The sequence below is a fragment of the Crocodylus siamensis genome, chromosome 4, assembly GCF_052110815.1.
Source record: "Crocodylus siamensis isolate JL-2025a chromosome 4, ASM5211081v1, whole genome shotgun sequence".
In the NCBI taxonomy this organism is placed as follows: domain Eukaryota; kingdom Metazoa; phylum Chordata; order Crocodylia; family Crocodylidae; genus Crocodylus; species Crocodylus siamensis.
Window position 1 is genome coordinate 86,948,165 of NC_143398.1, and position 21,641 is coordinate 86,969,805.

The following is a 21,641-nucleotide window of genomic DNA, read 5'->3' on the forward strand; positions in this document are numbered from 1 at the left end:
ATTCACCTAGGGTGCCATTTTCCCTAAGGCTGCCTTGCCGAGCTGGAAGATGATTCATCACATTTTTGGACTGTCTCCAAAATGTTGGTTTGTTTACTTGTCCACTGATGTGGTTTTTTTGTCCCATTCTTGGTCAGGGGTGTCAAATATGTGGTTCACAGGCTGGATGTGGCCCACAGAGCTGCATCTTCCAACTAGCCTTGATGGGGGAACCTTCCTGTGGCTGTAGCCAAGTGCCTGGGTGAGAGTTGGGGCACTGGAGACCCTGCACCACTGTGGGAAGAAGTCTGGTTTGTTACTGTGATTTATTCTCACTGTGGCAGCTAAGTGTCTTAGATGCTGAAGCTCTTTCTTCCAGGTCCCATACTGGAAAAGGGAAGGTCCATGGGCTCAATTTGGCCCAAGAGGCTGGCCCTGCACCACTCATTTATCCTGTGGACCAATTCCACATCACTCATCTGGCCCATAGGGCCAGACAAGTTTGATGCTGCAGTTCTAGGTATTTGCAGCCTACATGTCTCCCCTTTCCTTCCTTCTCTGATTTGCCAGTGCAAATAGGTTGGGCTTTATCTGTCTGATTAAAGATGTTTCCTTTTGTTGGCATAAAAAGTGTGTGGACCACTTTTGTGTGCCCCATATAGGAAAAACAACATGTATGGTTTCTTTCCCAAGTTTTGAAGATATATTTTTGAAAATATGGAGTTTATATTTTCAATATTTGTCAGATAAAGTCCATTTTGAAGTCTGGACCTTCATGCATCTAAGTGGTCAGGGTATTGGTTTTATGTTTTATCTGAATTAAAATTTGTTTTAAAAGTGATCAGTGACGGGGAACTGGTTCATAACTGAGCTTTTAGGAAAAATTCTGTACCTGTATCTACAGGAGGTCAGAAAAGATGAGCATAGTGGTTCCTTCTGGCTATGGGATCTATGAATCTCTTATTGTCTCAGAAGACAAGGAGCACCTCATCTTGCAGCAGTTGAATTTTCCAGGTCCTTTTCATCCCCAGAAGGCCTGATTAACCATACATCTCTCCTGTCTTCTAGTCTTCATAAAGAAGAATTTAATTCCTTTGAATAAATATCAGGTGTCATGATAACTAATCTTCCTTTCATGATACTCAGAACATAGTGATGTTGCTTCTAAAAATCATAGTGAGAAAATATTCATATCAGGCTACAATTAATTTTTCCATTGGAAGAAATACAAAGATACCATGTCCGTAACTCACTGAGAAAAGAAGTGTAGCCAATGGCTTGAGCACAGAACTGGGAATCAAACTCCTGAATTCTAATTTTAATTTTGACACCATCTTCCTCTCTATGGCCTGTGACATGCCTTTGTTCTTCACTGATTCACATAGCTTTGGTAAGATTTCCTTAATTAATGTAATGAACTAATATTGGTTGAGTGCTTCAAGCTCCCTGGATAAAAATAATTTTAGAAATATAAATTATTATACTGTACTAATTTTCAGTGAATCATTTGACATATCGTTTCCACTAAGCAGTGATGCTGTTAGTGTTTGTGTGAAAAAAAAATCCTCTCAAGCAAAAGGCATATTTATCTGTGTTTCCCCTCCCCCTGTCACATAGGCCAGTGGTAAAATCTTTGAAGGAGACGGGTGGAGTAGAGCCAGAACTGTTTGAAGAAGTCACTATCTACTTCAGTGACATTGTCGGCTTCACAACTCTCTGTAAATATAGCACCCCTATGGAGGTGGTAGATATGCTGAATGATATCTACAAGAACTTTGACCACATTCTTGATCATCATGATGTTTACAAGGTGAGAAGAGCCTCAATTTAATTTAAATAATTATCAGGGAACACAGCAGTCACAGATGGCATGATAGGGTTAGGGGCTTGGCAAAAAGTCTCATCACCAGTTCCCTAAGTAAAGGCAAAGAGGAGAAACGCAGGCCAAGATTACTTCTCCCTAGTATGTTTTACATAGCTTGCCATAATTAGTTTTCTGTAACAAGGGGTGAGTCTACATGAGACAATACTGCACAGTGATTCCTGCACATTTATTTAGTAATTGTATAATCAAGTTCTAAATAAATACACAGTAACTGGAGTCACTGTGCAGTAGCTCTGGCGAATGTCTTTTAAGTGATGCTACTGCTCAATAGCCTAATAATACTGCACAGTAGTGTATTAGCACTGTTAGTGCTGTGATGTGCTACTGTGCAGTATTATTTGGCTACTATACGGTGTCTCATGTACACTTGCCCAAGTAGTCAAAGATGTGCTACCTAGAACACTGTGCACAGTTATGAACGTATTGGTACCAATAAGATCTGCGGTTTGGGGGAAATTAGACAAGCTTGCCTTGGCCAGAGAAGACATTTACAGGATGACCTAATAAGTCTTTTCCATCTCTGATTTACCTGAGTCTTCCAGTGATTGCTCACAATGACTTTCAACTCTGTTTCCACAGGTAGAGACTATTGGTGATGCCTACATGGTGGTGAGTGGCTTACCAAAGAGGAATGGCAATCGCCATGCAGTGGACATCTCCATGATGGCACTGGATATCCTTAGCTTCATGGGAACCTTTGAACTGAGACACCTACCGGGCTTGCCTGTTTGGATTCGTATTGGGATTCACTCTGGTAATGGGTGGTAGCATACAATTAAATAGCAAGTGAACAAGGGTTTTCAGTGCTCACGCTTCATAAATGATAGTCTCTGTGGACTGTGGGATAGCATGGTGCACAGCTGGTTGTGTGTGTTGTGGGCTGACTTTCTGTGAAGACCATTGTTGGAAGGAGGGGAGCCAGCTTTAATAAACCATTGGCTTGCTCTCAGATAGTGCAATCACCTCATTTTGCAGTTTAGGATGGAGTTGAGCAAACCAACCTTCAATAGTTCCTCATGTGGTTGAGTCAGGGACATTTTGTGCTCAACTGAGCTATTAGAACATACTCCCTTCCTTACAAGAGGGAAAATTAGATACATTTAAACACTTGTCCAAACACTGTAGAACAGGCTAATATTCAGTACTTTGTTGGAGGCAAATCTTCCGAGCAAGCTTCATTTGGGAATGCATTTTTAATTAATGATTGAAATGGATTAGACTCAAAGAGGGGCTGTGGATAACCTAAAGATCTCAAGTCTCTGGGGAATTCTTTTCTTTAGGTTTTTGGTGGTTTGAGAGCCAGTAATCCGTTAAGGGTCCACAGTCCAAGGAAGGGATAGAACAACTCAATTAACCTAAGCACAGAGAAGGCCGTAAGGACATCACCACTAGGCCCTCCATTATGAAGTACATTTTATCTCCCCTGTACTTCTAAAATTAATATTTAGTAGCTAATCATCTCTACCAGCCTTTGTTGTGCTCAGATTATATCTAACAAGCTGACTTGAGACAGGCTTGGTCCATTCCTGGGTGTAAGAAGTGATGTAGACAGTACTCACAGTCAGGACTGAATCTAGTTCCATAGTATGGTGTTGGACATGCTCTGCTGAAAGAAGTGCCATCTCTGAGATTTGACCTTAAGAGAGAACTTCCATTGTGAGGATGGAAGCACATTAGTTCCTGAGTTTCAGGTTTCAGTCTTTCTGCCTTCTTTCCCTTCCCTGTCCCCCCATTTTCAGGTCCATGTGCTGCTGGTGTGGTTGGGATTAAGATGCCTCGTTACTGTCTGTTTGGAGACACAGTGAACACAGCTTCACGGATGGAATCTACAGGTTTACGTAAGAACTGAAGTTCACCTCTAATTTAGCAGTAGGCTGGTTTGAACTGAGAGCTAGTGGTCGCATCTACACGAGACATTGACTGCACAGTTGTTACTGTGCAGTCATTTAGTACTTGTTTATGCAAGCCTGTGCAGTAACCCAAGTGCCGATGAACGTCTTTTTTGTGACACTGCTGCACAGTAGTGGTGTATCACGGTTGTTGCCACACAATGCTACTGCGCAGTAGTATTGGGCTACTGCGCAGTCAGCATTCCTTCTCCAGCTGAGAACAATTTTATCATTACATTATAGCAGTTTAAAGATAGAAAAGACCTATCAGTGCATGATGTCTGTTCTTTTACCTTGGCCTTAGATAATGTATGACTTCCTTGTACATGCTTTTTAATTGATGGAGGGTTTAAGTTGCTGGTTGCTCAAAGAGTTCCTGGGGAAAAGATTCTTTTAATTTAATTAAAATAATCATTTTATGTTAAATGAGATTTATGCAAGTGCATTTATTTCTAATGACAGCAGGGTGCATAGTTGACTTCATAACTTTTATTATTTAATCTGAATATATAAATATTTCACAGTCTAATAATTTACAAGTGGGGAATGATACTACATGGGATGATGCTGCCTCAGGCAGGGGGTTGGACTAGATGACCTTTGGAGGTCCCTTCTAGCCCTACTTCTCTATGATTTGAACTTCACCATTATGAACTTCAATTCTGAAAGCCAACCTACATTTTTTTCCTTTTTGCTCAGTGTCTCCTCATTATTGCTAGTTATACTCCACAATCCTTTTCCTTTCTTGGTGTTTATACCCTGCAAATACTTTTATCACCTCTATTTTAGGCCTTTGATTTTTTTTACTTATTTTTATTTAATTGCTTTGCTCTATCCCCAGATATCACACTGCTATGGTTTAATAGCATTTTTAGTACAGAAATAGAGTATTACGTTTCTTGCCATTTTACCCACAGAACTTGTCTGAAGGCATCAGGGCCAATTAGAAAAGCTGCTGCCCTTGCATAGACTTACACAGGCGACGTACATGATTTTGCATTAAACTTCTGAGCTGAGCATATACTGTTTGTTTATTTCTAGCTTTACGGATTCATGTAAGTGGTTCCACTATTGCCATCTTGAAGAGGACAGACTGCCAGTTCCAGTATGAAGTGAGAGGAGAGACTTATCTAAAGGTAACAAACACCATGTACTTTTCTCCACAACCACCCACACCCACACAGAAACAAAACCTACCTGAAAGGCATTTTATCTCCGAGAGCATTACCTATCTTATTAGACTAATGCGAGGTAAGCAAGAGAGACCTATCTGAAGTCACAAGCCCTGAGATAATGAAAACATTCCTCTTCAGTGAAAGAGCAATGAACAGGACCATTGATAGGGGAGCCAGGTCTGTTATTCATTTGCTCACTTTGTTTTGATATAAATATTTATTTCAGTTTATAAAAACTTGGTAGATGTCCACCCTATTCTCCAAGTGCCCATTCCCTAAAGCAAGCAAAGACAATACAACAGTCATAAAGTATAGTATAAAATAAATAAATCACATAAATTAGCAATCAAATCCTTAAACCATGTTAGTCTGATCCCTAAGCTATTTTTCTCTTCTCCATCATATTAGGGCAGAGGAACGGAGACTACCTATTGGCTGACGGGTGTGGAAGATGGGAAGTATAATCTTCCAACTCCCCCTTCTGTGTAAGATGCTCTTTATACAGTATATGGGGAGAAACGAAGCCTTTTCACTGTATCTTTCACCATTCCCCTTACACTTTTAGCTCATTATATTATCTGGTATAACTTGGGTGCAGATAATGGACACATGCAAATATTCATGATAGGATTAATTCTAGGATTCCTCATCTACTTAGGGATGTATATGGTCAAGTTCTTTATGGGATATGGGCCTTGGATATGAAACATTCATTGAAGACACGTAAGGAAAAGGGGTTGAGATTCACTGTGTACAAGGGGTCAGATCCAAAAAAAAGATATTTCCCCCCCCCCCAAGAGTCCTACCCACTTTGGATCCAAAAGGAAATGCTAATTACAATAGGAAGTCCAGATTTTCCCTTTTTTCTGTATGACTTTATCTGTTGTGAAATAGTTAACAACATTAACATTTAACCCAACAATCCTAAGGCCACTGGCAGTTGTTAAAAAGAAAGCACGATGCATGATAGGCTCTGATGAGCAATCCCAAAAAGCACACCTTCTGCTATGCCACACATCTGTGGGAGGAAGCATGATTGTTGGGATCACATATCCATCCCATCACACCATAATGCTGGTGTAGGGAGAGCCTAGGTGTACCCTTACGGCTGGGAGCTCTGAACAGTACTGGGGCTCCAAACTGGGGCAGGATACCTTGCACTCCGATGGCGGGGAGCTCTATCAGCTGATCAGTAATGTTAATGGCTTCAGGAGACAGTGCAATAGAATTGTCAGAAAAATGCTTTGGAGCCAAGGGTTGTAGCAGCTATGTTGGAGGAGTCATTGAAATCTTTCTCCTCCTCCTATTTTTAGGGAGAATCAGCAGCGGTTGCAAGCTGACTTGGCAAAGATGATTACAGAGTGTCTACAAAGACAAGAGGAAGGATTCCAAGCACATGAGCCTACACGTGTAACCAGCTACCGAAAAGGCACCCTAGAGTACCTGCAACTGGCCACCACAGAAAACTCCAGCACCTATTTGTAAAACTGGGCCATGAGTATGACTCAGAAAAATCCAGCAATCTGGTGAAAGACCTTACGTACGTGCCAGAGATTTGCATTTTTGGAGCCAGTTGGCAGAAGAAAAGATTGGGATCTCCGGGCATGTTCTCTACCATTGGCCCTTTTTTTAGTGAATCTGACACACCTATTGACATGGTGCTAAAATATAGCTGTGTCCATCCTAGCAGCATCAGCCCAATCGTCCTACAGTTCCATCGTGACTGGGAAGAAGTGAAAATAACCATTTTTGAGAAAGAAAGATATTTTTGTCATTTTTTAAAAATGTGATAAGCTGTTCGATAACCTATTTCCTAAAGTCTTTATAATTCAGTCTTAATTTATCACAATTTTAAACCTGGTGTTTAATTTGTAATTTTTATTTTGAAATAATATTTTAATATTTTTGAAAATCATTTTTAATATTTATGTAGATATAGTCTTAGCTTTCAAAATGTTTCTTTTATACTTTCCTCACAGTATATTTATGACAGTTTGCATCAAGTCTAATTAACCTAGCTCAAGTGACAGGAAATAACTTTACTTCTCATGAGAGATTATTGGTATTCCAAAGTCTGGATGGTTTCTAAAGCTTGTCTATATCTTTTGTGTTTATAAAATGAAGCTGGAGAGCTTGCAAGAATAGATTTTCAGGAAATGTATCCATTTCACCTTGGCCACAAAACTAGAAGTTAAAACAGCAGCAAAGCAGAAGTTAAAACAAATAAAAAATAATCTTAAATGTATTTAAGAAATCTCGGCAAATTTTATTTCAACTTCTGGGTGAATTTTCACAGCCGAACAGTGCTTAGATTGTATCTAAGTTGGCTTAACCTTTCACTAATGTCAATACTTTGAATTAATCATACACTTTAACAAGGAGCTAAAGTACAGAGTAATAAAAGAAAACTGGCATCTAACTGAAAAATTCATTATTAGCAAGCAATTTTTTGTCAAATGCCTTTCTTTGCTGCAGTGGCTTTCAAATTGTAGTTCATGTACAGCAAGTTGTAAGTGGACCATTGGGCTGCTTCTGTCACTGGTGAATAACCAGTCAGCACTATAGTCAAATAGCAAAACTTTCTGCTGTAGCTGTTGTACAATCCAGTATTTTCCAACAGCATTTTTTTCCTAAGCAAACTTTCCTAAAAGGAAAATTGGTCCTCTGCTCAACTTCGTGTTTTTCTTGATTACATATTTTTTGTGGAAAATCCAACTGAGCTTTCCACCCCGCCCCCGAAACTGCAAAAATGAAAGAAAACAGAGCTAAAGTGCAAAGATTCAAAGAAGTATAAAATCAGTAGGGACTGCAGGCATCAAGGAAATGGCTTAACCTATGTAAAGTCCCTACCTTTATGAGCAAGAAGTGAAGAGCATAGAACAGAATGGTGTGTGTAAGCAATCGGCTACAGGTATCAGATCAACTAAACTGATTTAATATTGGACTCAGACTGACATTTTAAAATTACTTTTCCTCCCTGGCTTACAATGGTTGAGCCGCTACTGGAAGAGGCTAGATTCTGGTGATAATGAAAAAACAGGGCAATTGATTCACAGATGGTTTGTCTTAAAGGCTAGAAATGTTGCCAAATTAAGTGGATCAGCTGTGTTATTTCCACTGTCCACTTCATTGGACGAAATGTGTTGCCTTTTGTTCCTACTCTCTTAATGGTGCAGGACAAGGACTGAGGTGTTCACCCCACTTTCCATGCTTATGGATAGCAGCCTGAGCTTCTCTGGAGCACCTGCCTGGGGTGGCTGGAGAGAAGCAGCAGCTCAGGTTGCTCCTACCCTCCCACCACAGAGCTAACAAGTGTCTGCTATAAAAACTGGCAGAGTCTATTACTTGCTTTTGTTGTGTCACTGATTTTCCTTTGATGTGGCATGACAAAGGGTAATGACATCTATATACTAACAAACTGGGACATTAGTTGATACCCGTTACCACCCAAAAGGTGATCTGCAACTTGCTGGGAGGAGGTGCGGGGGGGGTGGGGGGGAGACGGGAGGAGGGAGAAACTTTTGCTTTACACTTTTGCTTGGCTTCTTGGTAGGTTAATCTAAGCATGCCGACCAAAGTGCAGCTCCCTGCTGTAACTCACGGTGCTTCAAACAAAGCAACGTGAGTTACAACACCACCAGGGCTGGTGCTGTCTGCATGATGGGAGGGAGAGAAGGGAAGGTTTGCCCAGCTTGTGCTGGAGGGGGAACAGGTGGACTAGAGCTCCCCCCTGCCTCAGGGGGGAGCTCCAATCCATCCCACCTCTCCCCAGCACAGGTTGGGCAAACCCCAGCCGGGAGCTCCATCCCCTCCCTTCTCCCCCTCCCATCGTGCCGTCAGCACTGAGGACAGGGATGGCTGCAACAGCCCAGCCCCGATCAGACAGAAGTTAAGTGGAGCACCTTCATCTGAACCCTCACATAATGAGGGTTAATTTGTTGTGCGATCGGGCACTTTTTAAGTGCTCTGCAGGCATGTTCTTCTGTCGGGATGGCTATACAGTGCTTTCAAGGGGCTGATCACGTGACAAATGTCACTTCCATCAGTGCCCTAAGTGGCTGAGTGAAAAGATATGCTCCCATTGGCGCACTGGTGTATTATTAATATTTTTCCTTTCTGAATTGGGTCTTTTTAGAATTTGACATTTACAAAATATGTATGAATTCAGCATATCTGGTATCTCTGTCATCACATTGCTGCATTTTCACATATCTGCACTCCCTGAATGTCCAGTCATTCAGGAAATGAAGCATGGCAAATTTGGTGTAGTATGCTGCCATAGTATAAAGTTGGTATCTCCACATGGAGCCAGATGAGTGGCAGAGTCATATTTTGCTAAATAGAGTTCCTCCTGTCAATAGCAATGGAGTTTGCTTTTGGAGATGAACGCCGGGGTTCCTTCCCTGGTTTCATGTTCAGTTTTAGTGCAGAGCCCTTATCTGTACCTGCCAATTAATTACATTTACCGTCTTAATCTGCAGGTCTCAGTAGATCTCTACCCCTGCAGTCTTGGGATTGGACTAACTTCTGAGGACCTCCTTTGATTTAAATAGCTCTGCCAGCAATAAATTAGTCTGTATGTCTCCTGTATCCATAAATCTGGTCACGTGCATTTCGCTTCCACTAGGCGTCATGGCAAATTCATATTCATTAACCTTCACTTAAAATTTGTACTTTGCTTCCAATTTCATTTTGTCTAGCTCCAGCATCTACCCATTGGATTTTATTATAGCTTTGTCCGCTTTATAAAACCAGCATCTCCTGTCGGAAATCTCTCCTGATGATATTCCAACTATAGCTCTCCCCTGCTTGTTTTAAATACAAAGTTCCAGATCCAGTATTCAAAAATCTTGAGCAAGATGTAGATTTGCCCTCCAAATGGAGGGAGTTTTGGTTGTACCTTGCCATGCTCATTTGAAGTCACCTCACAAAATGCAGTCTCTGTTATGACTGGTAAATAGGTGGACACAAGCCTTTCCAAACACAGAGCTGTTTTTGATCAGAGCAAGAGTCTTATATCTGTGGTTACTGGACAGCTACGTTCTCTCTCACAATTTTTGTACATCTGCACTCCTTGCTCACTTCAGCACTGCTTGTCTGTGTTCCTTATCCTTTTGTGCCTGTGACTGCAATTCCTGGCCATGTGCAGCTTTGGGCATAAACACTTTGTATGGTATTACACATCTCCATGGATAGTAAATGATAATCTGTTCTGGTGTTACATAACTCTACAGTTAATTGTTTTTTTTAAATACGTCTTAGAAAAACACAATGGTGCACAGAGACCTTTTAAATGTAGTGTCTTGCTGATAAGAAACAAACGATATATTCTGCAACTAGTCCAACACTATGGGACCCTTCCATGGAGAACTGGGAACAGTCAGGAGCCCAAAGGATTGATTCACATTTGAAATGGTTTTCTTGTAATAGAGTTCCAATAAGTTTTGTGCCACAAACTGAGAGGAATGGTGAAAGAAGTGTTGAAAGTAAAGATCAGGCAGGTTTATAGGATACTTTATCTCCACGCAAACAGAAGTTTGAAGTTTAACAAAATTCTTTTCCAGTGACAAACAGATGGCAAAACCAGGAGATGCCCAGTCCTGAGTGCAGTGGTACCCAAACAGACAGGCCTATCTGGCATCTGAAGAAATGTGGGCATGGGACCACACAGAAATGGCTAGCTCCCTCTGTGATTAGAGAGGGTTACTAAGTATGCGGCAACAGAGGTCTTGGGACAACTACTGCAAAAACAGACAGGAGCAAGGGTCACGGGTTCATAACAAGTGCTTCAAGGGGGTGGGCACCAAGCAGAGCGCACCAGCCAGCACCAACTGACCTTTGAATGAGTCCAAGAAACTAGCAGATGCTGCCCAGTAACAGTGCTGGGAGATGTGAACAGATAAGAGACAGGAAGATGGCCCCAGCTAAAGCCTCTCCAGCCAGAGGGGCAAGAAGGGACTGTTTTGTATCAGTGGTGACAGTGGTTTGGCAAAGAGTTTGGATGCTGGATTGTGTAGGATGGTTTGGAGAGAGATGATCCTGCCTCAGGGAGGAGGTTGAACTAGACGTGACCTCCGGAGGTCTCTGCCAGCCCTGCTTCTCTTCTAGGATGCCATGGTGTCTGTCCACGAAACTGTGTAGCAACAGCCTGAGCCCTTGCAGTGCCCAGAGGGACCCCTACAAGGACAATGGAAGGCCGACCTCAAGACAACAGGTGCAGCCCACCAGACCAACTCCAGAGGCCCCAACCTCAGCCAGTTTGGACGGGAAGCATCCGGAAGCCCAGAAGAGGGAGCGGTGGATGGAAAAGGAGAGCAATCCTAACCTAGGGCCTACTCTCCCCAGAGGAAAGCCCTGCTGGGGAGGGCGGTGTGTGTGGCTCCCAAGTCACCTCCGGAGCCCTCCCTGCCCTGTGCAAGAGCTCAGCCCCCAGCTGGGGGATCCCAGGGCAGGGGGTGGCTGAGGCCGGCCCGCCTCGGCCCCACACGGGGAGCCCCGGGGTGTGGGGCCATTGTGACATAGGCGGGCAGCGCCCGCTCCCTCCCTCCCTCAGCGGGGAGCCGGGAGGGGCTTGAGCTGAGCCGGGCCGGGCCGGGCGGGACCTGCCCCGAGCGCCTGGGAAACTTCCCTGCGCCCCGCAGAGGCGGCGAGGAGCGGCATGGCCCGGCTGCGCGGCGGCGCCCGCGGGTGCTGCTGGCGGCTGCTGCTGCTGGCGGCGGCGGCGGCGGCGGGGACCCGCGCAGGTGAGAGCGGGCGGCGGGGCGGCGGCGGCGGCGGCTCTCGGGCGCGGGGCCGGTGCGCAGCGGCTCGGCCCGGCCCGGCCCGGCCCACAGCGCGGCCAGCCCGACCCGGTTACTCTGTCAGGTGCGCGCACACGTGTGCACACACTCACAGAAAACCAGGGAGGAGGGAGGTCATCTAGTGCAAAGCGGGACCAGCCCCAAGCACAGCGTCCCAGCCACGGCTTTGTCCAGCCGGGTCTTAACCCATAGGCATGTACATGTACACACATAGAAACACATACACCCCCTACAGAGATGTCTATACACACATGCATACAGTGCCGGACTATGCCATGCTCAGGTCCTAAGCAATGTCCATACGGTGAAAACAATCATTAAAGAAATGCATTATTATTTCTGCACAAATGTATGAACTCAATATGAATAATAATTGTGGCGCCATATATGTTTATGTCATCTGAAAACAAAAATGTCCATTTTCCCCCTTATTTAGAGGCCCTTCATATTGTGCAGCCCTAAACTGTAGTTTAAGTAGCTTTAGCCTAAATCAGGCATTGCACACCGCCCTCTTATATACACACACATATATAAGGGGGGGCTGTATAGATGCATACACAGACACAGAGTGTACCTCAGGGGTCAGCAATGTTTTTAGGCATCCACGTCTGATAGGCATACACACACATTTTATATCTGATATACATTCATGTATATACATATACGCATATCTGTATATACACATGTACACATGCACATACATACACTTAGCAGAAGCTTGTGCTAGCTAGCTAGCCATCTACTTCTGTCAGTCTGTAAGGTGCAAATCTACCTTGCCTTTTACTTGACTTCAGACTAACACGGTGGCCTATTTCTAACTTTATTCCAACCATGCAGTTGGTTCAATACAAGATCACTCCTCCAAAATCCTTGCCTCTTGCAGTTTAAAAATATACAGACAGACAGGAAATTGTATTGAGCTATAATAATAATAATTATTGAGCTGTTATAATAATAATTATTATAACTGCTATGTACTGCACAGAGTAGGGAATAGACAGGGAATATTGTAGTTAAGGATAAATATTTCACTTTGAATATATGAGTTTTTAGCAGGTTTCAAATAGTAAGTTTAAGAGGAGGCAAAGTTTTCTTGTAAGAAGGGTGTATAATAGGTACTGTGCTTTTAGTACCAGAAGTGAAGCAGATGTTAAAGATGACCTGGTATTACGTGCTGGTAGAGCAGTGGTTCCAACCTCTTTGGACTCATGGTGCCCCTTGTTAGACTCAAAACTTTCTTCCATAACTTTTGTGAATTGCCTGGCTCCAGTTTCAAAAACTAATTTACATATTACAGTACTTACCACCTTGAAGATGGATCCAGCACTGTGAGTGGGGGATTGGCCAGCGAGGGACATATCTGATCCTGCACTTTTTTGCTGCTTATCTTCCACATCTTATCTCCTCTCACCTCCTGGCAGTTTTGTTGAATCTGGCAGCACCCTGGTTGAGAATCACTGCTGTAGATAAACTTATTGCCATCCTGGTGCCTTTCTGGTAATTAATGGTAGCATACTAGCTAAGATTTAAAAAAATACATTTCCTTTCCCTGTTATAAGCAACAGTCAGAGAGAGGTATTTTTTTCATTTTATATTTGCGTAGTGAGATATTTTCAGCCAAATTTCTTATGTTAATATTAGGTTAATGTTATGACTGAGACTACTGTAACACTTTCAAGTTTAATGTTTGACTACTGTGGGGTTTTTGCTTCCTGCTTTTAGATCTTTATTCTCCCACCTCTGTGACTTCAGAACTGTGGTTCAGATGCAACTGTTAACATGCCTTTATGGCACATTTCTAGTGACCCTATTATTTTCTATAGATTTGATGCTTAAAGTTCAATTTTCCACCTCTTCTATCTGAGAGATCTTACAGATACATATTAAAGCATTTGTTCCCATCTGTTAGTGCATAGACAAGATGGTCCACAGGATGTGGGGCCATCTATTTTATCTCAAAAGGAAGCCTGAAGCCTAGTGATGACAACAAGGATTTTCCAGCAGTTGGAAAGATGGGGAAAAGAGAAACTAGGAAAGAATGCAAGATGGAAAGAAACAAAAAGGAAAGGAGGGAAGGAGGGATGGGAAGCAGCATCAGGGAATGAGAGTGACATTGGCAGAGGAGGCTTTGTGGTGGAGAGGAGAATGAGAAAGTTCTGGCAAGTAGATACTCAAATAGAAAATATTGTCCAGAGTTTCTACTGTTTCACAAAAAGCCATGTGACACCACGGGCACCCAGGAACAACAGAGATACCAATAAAAAGACTGGAGACAGGATCCCAGCCAAGCTTACCTCACTCATGTTGCTATTGCTGGATATGTAGAATTGTCTTAAAATAGTTTACTTCTGTCCACAGAACAGTGAACATATCCAAAAAATGTTTTACTTTAAGACAGAAGTACAGTTTTTGGGAAGCGGGGCTAGGTGGAGAGGGGAAGCTGGCCTACCTTATCTCAGAGACCTGCTTTTCACATCTAAATTGCCATGACAAGAGAGTGCATTCGAACATTAATGCTGTTCAAAAGAGTGTTTCAACCATTCAAATTATAGAAAGACAAATTATGGGAAATTGAAGATATGGAAAGCCTTATAGTCAATGCCTGACTGACTCAATTACATGGAAGTATAGACAGTTGTTGCTGGATTAATGAGCAGCTAGTAGAAGTGGCTGAATTATTCCTTGAACAATTTATAGAGTGTTTTTGGACCTTCTAAAACATTTGAGATGTCTAAATAGAATATTATTTTTTTACACATTTGTTCATTATTCAGTAATAATTTTTGAATAATTTGACTAAAATTTTACCTTGAAGTTTGCATGCTGGTTTTTAGAGAGTATAGAGAGGTAGGTAGTCATGTTACTCTGAAGATAGGCAGAAAGCAGGATGGGGTGGCACCTTAGAGACTAACTGGGTGCATCTACATGAGATATTCACTGTGGAGTTGACTAATTAGCTCTGCAGTAAAACATTTGTGACCCTATTAAGTGGTCACAGTAGACTAATAAATGCCTCTGCAGGAGTTCAGCTAAACACTGCAGTGGTGTTGTTTTATGTGTAGATGGTGATGCGACTGGCTGGGGCACAAGGGTGCTTCAGCATGGAGCTAGCTGGCAGGCAATCCTTGCACTGAAGCATTCTCGTGCTTCAGCCAGCCCCTCTGCAGCACGTGGCTCCAGGTGCAGCAGAAGGCTGGTTGAGGCACGAGGGTGCTTCACTGCAGAGGCTGCTTGTGCCTCAGCCAGCCTAGCCCCAGCCTGAGGCACCCTTGTGCCCCAGCCAGCTCTTCTGCAGTATGTGAAGCCCTGCTGAAACAGAGCTGGGCTGGCTAGTCTGACGGGGCTCCATATACTGTGAGGGGCTGGCTGGGCATAACATTACTTCAGTGTGGGGGCTGTCTGCCAGCTAGTCCTGTGCTGAAGCACCCTCGTGCCCCAGCTAGCCTCTCCGCAGCACATGGAGCCAGGTTGGAGGAGCTCTGGTTTGGCAGTCTGACCCCCTGTGTCCCCTGCCAGCCTGGGCTGCTTTGACCGGGCTCCATTTGCTGTGCACGAATAAACTCTGGAGCAATACGCTCTGGACTTTATTCATGTGCATTAATTGCACATGTAGACACACCCACTGAATTAGATACTTCTCTAAATTAGTCTCTAAGGTGCCTCTCTATCCTCCATTCTTTAGTATGTCCAATATGTTACAACTCCAGCAGCTAAAGTTAGTTGCTATGGCTTTTATTTTGGAGTTATAAATAGACATTGCATTTGTCCTGGAAGAAAGCCTTTTTGCCTCAGGATCCTACAAACGTAAAAGTCTACTGTCCTGCTTCAACTCCCTCTGAAGAATGTGGGATAAAGTGTGCTAATGCTTTTTCCCAGAAAATGACTGTGTGCCTCAAAGGTTATCGCTGTTTTCTCCTAAGACATCTGGCCAGGCTGTGTGCTCTTTTCTGGCAGCAGTGTAGTTTGGAAGGAAGACATGTGCAAATGAGATGTGTTACTCCTGATTTGCTTTGGGCCAAACCCCAGGACAATCAGGCCCATTTCAAATGAGGGGTCTGTATATAGCCTCAATGACAAAACTCTTTGGGCTCAGTTTTTGACAAAAAATTGGACAAAGAAAAATGTTCTTGTATTTATTTTTTAAATAGAAGATTCAAAGTGTAATTCAAAATTCATACTTATTTGAATGCTCCCCTCCCTGGTTTTCACCAGTGGCCCAGATCAAGTAGCTAGCTTCAGATAATGGGAAGTCTGATTTGATTATAGGTAAAATGAAATATCTTGCTTTGTCTTTAAGGGCGGGGGAAAGAAACATGAGTCTGTTGCAGTAGCCAAGTTTCCTTTGCATATTAAAAAAGGAAGAGAAGCACCAGAACTTCCTCAGTTTGGTTGAACTGAAATATTAATATACAACTATAGAACAGTATGACTTAGAGGCTAAAAACAGAAGAATATGGCTTTGTGGAAGGTCTGTTTGCTAGTTGTCAGGTTGTGCAGAATTGGTTCTCAGTGAAATGGTAGGCATGGAATTGTTAGAAAGTTTGACAATTTGCTGACAAGAGCTAAGGTTAGAAGTCAATTGATGGAATTTAGTTAATAACTCAATGTTCCCTTCTCTACAAAAATTAAGGATTATTAAAAAAACAAATTATTAACCCAAACCAAACATTAAAAAGTTTGGAATTTCATACTTAAGGGTTCAGTGAGTCCCCTACTGCTATACAGTCTTCACCCTACCTTAACATAGTGGTTTTTTTCATTACATAAAGGTGTGTAGTTGGAGACATACAGGATGTGTCTACACATGTATATTACTGCACATGAATCAACTCTGGAGCATATTGCTCTGGGGGTTTATTGCACCCAGACAGGACATCTACATGTGTGCCTGGGACTGCAGCATGTTTTGCTGGGTTGGAGCAGCCCTGGCTGGCAGAGGACCCCAGGGATTAGCCTGCCAGCCCGGGGCTGCTTCCCTCAGCTCAACGTGCACAAGGTTGCTTCAGTGTGGGACTAGTCAACAGGCAACCCCCACACTGAAATATCTGTTTGCCCCAGCCAGCTGGGGGTAGCATCTACATGTGTGCTACTGCAGAGTAAAAAATTTCATGGCAGGATAGTACTTGTATTTACAAAGGGGTGCATGTGTAGATGTGCAGTGTTTACCGTGCAGCTAACTAGTCTTCTGTGCAGTAAATCTTGTGTAGATACACACACAGAATGCTTGAAAAATATACCCAATACTTATATACTAGCTTGAGGAATAAGTCTGCCAGACAGGGCAAAAATACTTGTGTGTCACTCCCCAAAAGTTGCAACACCTGCAGTTTTAAAGAACAGGAGCGCGACTTATGGTTTTGAATCACAAAATAAGATCCTTCTATTTTTAGTAAGTTAAAAGAACACTCATGTCTAATTTATGGCTGTTTGAGCAGCGACAAAAAGAAATAGCTATCTAGTAGTGCTCAAACAGTGTCCCTGGTATTTTTAAATATTTACTAGGTATTATTTATATAGCTAAAAATGAGTGACATTTGTCAAACAGCTATATAGTTGAATATTTTTGAACCATCTGTCTTTATTACATTGCTTGTTGTTTGGCCTTTCTATCCATTCTTTTTCCATATTGTAGGCTTTATTTTTTCCTGATATCATCTTCAGTATCTGTCTTTTCTTTTTCTTTACTCTTCCCTCAGTCATTTCTCTCTTAATTTTCCTTCATTATGCTCTCTGACTTTCACCATGTAATTTCCTTTCTTTTTTCTTCACCTTTAAGTAAAAGATCAAAACTTGGTTTTAACATCTGTTAATCTCTCTCGTGATGACTTTTGTATTCAGTTCCTCATGCAGATGTAGGGTTGGGAAATTCTTCCAGACACCTGGAAGACAGAGGACCAGTCACTGCCAGGTACAGACCAGACCAGAAGATGGATGGTTGCTTCTGTTGCTCAGGGGTGTCATTTTAGGTGGGAAGCAAGATCTTCTCCGATTGCAGAAGGAACATTTCCTGAAATTCCTACTAGAGTGCTGTACTTTCCTGTCTTTGAGAGATCTAGGTTTCATCCCAGTCAATAAGTATCTCCTTAGTTTGAAGGGCCGTGTCTCAAAACCTTTGCTAGTGGCTGCTGAAAGGGGAAAGGAGTATTATTGTTATTATTACTGCTTTGTTTATTTAATTTATTCACATTGTTATGGTATTTTTGTTTCATTTCCTTTCACATCCTGCAGTGCCCTGGCTGTTGCAGAATCATGCATCTTTTGCAATGTGCCTCTTTCAAATTTCTGGCTGCTCTTGTGATGGGGCAAGGGCATTTCCACTAATTTGCCCCATCCTCAGGGTTTTTGTTTTTGAATCATCCATCTCAGTGACTAGTACCTGCCTCTGCTTGCTATACAGATCTACCCAAACAGTAATACAGTGAAAACTTGCTTGGTTATTGACAGTGCCATTGGTGCCATTCAGAATCCTCTGGAGGGTAGTGCAACCCCCCCCCAACCAGCCAACCAACCAAATGAAAAAACAACTCCCCCCCCAAGACACTGGTCAGCTGTCTTTATGCTGTAACCTGGGGAAATCTCTGAGCAGCAGTGGCACGGGAACTACCTGTGAACTCATGATGCAAGTGCAACGATGCATGCATATTTAGGTTATCTTTGCAACCACGGGGATAGAAACTGTTGCTTCTCTTTCTTTCTTTCCTTCTTTAAAGAAAAGATTAGATTCTTCACACGTTGATGGTACTTCCCTTGAGAAAGGCTCCTCCTCTCCCTGCACAAGGTTTTCCCCAGCCCTGTGTTTTCTGTTGGCTTTAGACAAGGTTGAAAATTCTAATATTAAAAAAGCCTAAATCTGTCTGTCTGTCATGCTTTATTCACACTCTGATTGGCTGACAAACAGCCAATTAAAGCACGAAGAAGCATTCTGATAGAAGGCAGCCTGCTGCCATGATGGTGGAGACACAGGGGATGGAAGGCGGGTGTGGCAAGGCCAGCACTGCTCCCTGGAGACGGCAGCAACAGAGCAGATGGAAGTGTGGGGGGTGAGGTTGGCAGGGCTGGCCTCGTTGTCCTGTCCCCCCCAGCCCTGCTCCCTGCAGGTAAGGCGGTGGGGAGGGGAGCAGGTCCGGATGAGAGGAGGCTGGGGCTCCGTCCCTATCCACTTCCCCCATACCCTGTCATTCTTGATGAGCAATTGGCTAGTAAATAAATTAATTAATAAAATGGAGGTTTCAGAAGGATTCTGGTGGCCAGGTCCGTTACTATACTTCTGTGCTAGATGCTCTCTTTAAAAATGCATGGCTGGAAGCATATAACAGTATAGATTAAGATAGGGTTGAAATGTTTAATGTAAATACTATTCATAGTATTTGCAAATTAATAGCAGTTTGCATAGTTTAATGCAAATACTACTTAATATGACTGCAGTGTAATCTTCTATAAATATTGAGATTTTAACTAGTTTGCTGCTTTAACTCTTAACTGGACTATGTTCAGACAGGCCAGTGTCAATTTTTCCATAGTGATTAATGTATAGTTAGTGTTACAGGATAGGGGAATATATCCTTTGCATAGGATTCTCTATTTTCACAGTATGTACGTGGACATATACATGCATCTTTACAAGCAAGACAAGACAGAGTTAAGATGGAATGCATTAAAGTTGGGTAGAATGAGAATGAATTGGAGAGGCTTAATACCATGGTAAGGAGTGTTCTTTCCTGAAGTCTCACACTTGTGTTTTTAAAAATGTGTAAAGAAAGTTTCATGTTATTTTTGGGTGGCAGCTGACCTCTACTTGTATTGCATTTGCCCTTTTTTTTTTTTTAAAAGAGTTTTTTTTTGCTGGGAGTTTCCTTCAATGCTTTTTTTTCTTTTTTAAAACAAGCAACAAAACAGTTTAAACCAGTCTGGCTTATGGAGCCTCTGGGAGGAGAGGCTTCTTCCACTTCTTCTACAGTTCTTCTGAGCACCGAAAAGTATCCCTCCTGTTCCGTAAACTGTATCATGTCATAGGTGGGTGTATTTGGAAGGGAAAGAGAATTTTATGGATAGGGGCATGTGGACATCATTGAAGATTGAGGCCGAAAACTTTTATTCACATTGGGTGTGTCTGCACGTACATTTAAGTTGGTTTAAAGTTACTGTGCACTAAGTAGGAATAGGCCAGTGTCTACACATGCAGGCATTAAAGTGCATTAACGCTGATAGTCCCAAAGTTAGTTCCAAGTCACTCCACCAACACAATTTTACTGTGCAGTAAGGCATCTACATGTTCGTTACTGCGCAATAACTAATCAGACGTAAATTTGATATCTGTATGGTACAGGTATCAAATTTATGCTCCCATATTTACTGCATAGCATGGGTGTGCATGTAGCATGTGTAGTAATTTTGGTTACTGTGCAGTAAATGCTAATGTGTAGACATGCCCATTGAGTACTCGCTGCACTTAAAGAATTTTTTTAATACATATTAAGAAATGCTAGTATCTCTTGTTTTTAAAGCCTCCAGCTTTCTCCACTCTAAGCCCATTTTGATGTTTCTCCTATGCACCAAGTTTAATATAAATACATCTTGCAATTAAGGAGCACCCTTTATGTGTAGCTCAAAGTGAAACTTCTTGCCTCTTTCACTGTCTTACTCCATTTTGAGGGTTATTCTTTGAAGAGTTATCCTGGGGGGGATCAGCATCTGAGTGTTCAAATGAGTCTAGCCAGGGCCTAGGCTTCCCCACTGTAAAGCTATACCTAAGCAGCACATCTCCAGGTTACTCTTCTATTTGTCTTCCCATAGCTTTTCCAAATCCTGTCCTTTAACATTTCTGCTGGTGTCCTGCTCTATCCCTATCTGTGCCTTTCCCAGTTGAAATCTGTGAGTAAGTGGAACAAATTATGCTTCCAGGTCTTCAAAAATAATTTTAAAAGGCTGCTGCATGGACTCTTGAAAACAGCTCTGTAAACATGTCCCAAGGTGGTAACAGGATGGGAGAAAGCAAAACAATAGAATTAATCCTGCCATTTTAAAACACCTCTCCTAGTAAAGGACTTCCTCTCCTTTGTTCATTTTTTTGGCAGGTAAAATCTAAACTCTGCTCAAGCCAGTGCAAAAAGCAGAAGCGGTCACCTTGCTTCTGACAGGAAAATCTCCCAGTATGACCACCTTAAACCTTCTGGGTGAAAGGAGTGTCTGCTTCCTCTTGGTTACTTCCCATTTTTTTACTACGTATGGGGGAAGCGAAGTGCTTCCTCTTTTAGACTGAGGAAAGAGGATCTCCTCCTAGTATTTCTTCTTTCCCTGTTCATATCCCTGACCTCGTGAGCCCCTACTTAACTCCTTTCCTTCCTACCTTAGCACACAGCACTGCTAAGGATGGGAACCAGGAATTCTGACATGGGTCCAGGCCCTCCAGGATTGGACAAGTTTTCTGTAAAGAGTTGCAAGCTGCTTTTACTTACTCATTTTGTTTTTATAAAATATATTCATTTTCTTTTTATGTTAAACTCATGATAGGGCTATTTTATTATGCTTAAGATACAGAAAATAACTAGAAATGGCTGTGATCTAAAAAATTCCACTCCTTCCCCCACTTGGAACAAAATACATGCATACTTGAGGAGTTTGAAGGAGAAGCTATTTTGAAAATAGGATAAGCCAGAAAAGCTTACAGAGCTTTTAGTCTTTGGTTAAAATTTTCTGGGATATGATAATAAGAACATTAAGTTCTTGGGTGAGTTGTTTTGTGAAAGGGCCTGAAAACCAGACTTTTGATAGGAAACTGTGTTGGTAGAGCGGCTGGTTCTACTACATACTGGGTGCATCTACATGCATCTCTACAGAGCCTTTGTTACTGTGCTGTCATTTAGGACTTCCTTTTGGAAGTCCTAAACGACAGAGCAGTAACAGCCCATATCGC

General features: G+C 42.4%; 2 protein-coding genes across 2 annotated transcripts in view; both read left to right on the forward strand.

Annotated features, from left to right (window-relative positions):
- Positions 1 to 8,379, forward strand: part of GUCY2C (guanylate cyclase 2C) — a 66,676-nt gene extending 58,297 nt beyond the window's left edge. Inside the window, exons 22-27 of the mRNA XM_090041028.1 lie at positions 1,597 to 1,789; positions 2,444 to 2,618; positions 3,604 to 3,702; positions 4,795 to 4,889; positions 5,337 to 5,413; positions 6,242 to 8,379. Of these exons, the coding sequence (XP_089897154.1) occupies positions 1,597 to 1,789; positions 2,444 to 2,618; positions 3,604 to 3,702; positions 4,795 to 4,889; positions 5,337 to 5,413; positions 6,242 to 6,413 (811 nt within the window). The 3' untranslated portion in view covers positions 6,414 to 8,379. The remainder of the gene's footprint in view (positions 1 to 1,596; positions 1,790 to 2,443; positions 2,619 to 3,603; positions 3,703 to 4,794; positions 4,890 to 5,336; positions 5,414 to 6,241) is intronic.
- Positions 8,380 to 11,514: 3,135 nt separating this feature from the next.
- The window catches only part of PLBD1 (phospholipase B domain containing 1), a 47,890-nt gene continuing 37,763 nt past the window's right edge, over positions 11,515 to 21,641 (forward strand). Inside the window, exon 1 of the mRNA XM_090042745.1 lies at positions 11,515 to 11,671. Coding sequence (XP_089898871.1) covers positions 11,587 to 11,671 — 85 coding nt within the window. The 5' untranslated portion in view covers positions 11,515 to 11,586. The remainder of the gene's footprint in view (positions 11,672 to 21,641) is intronic.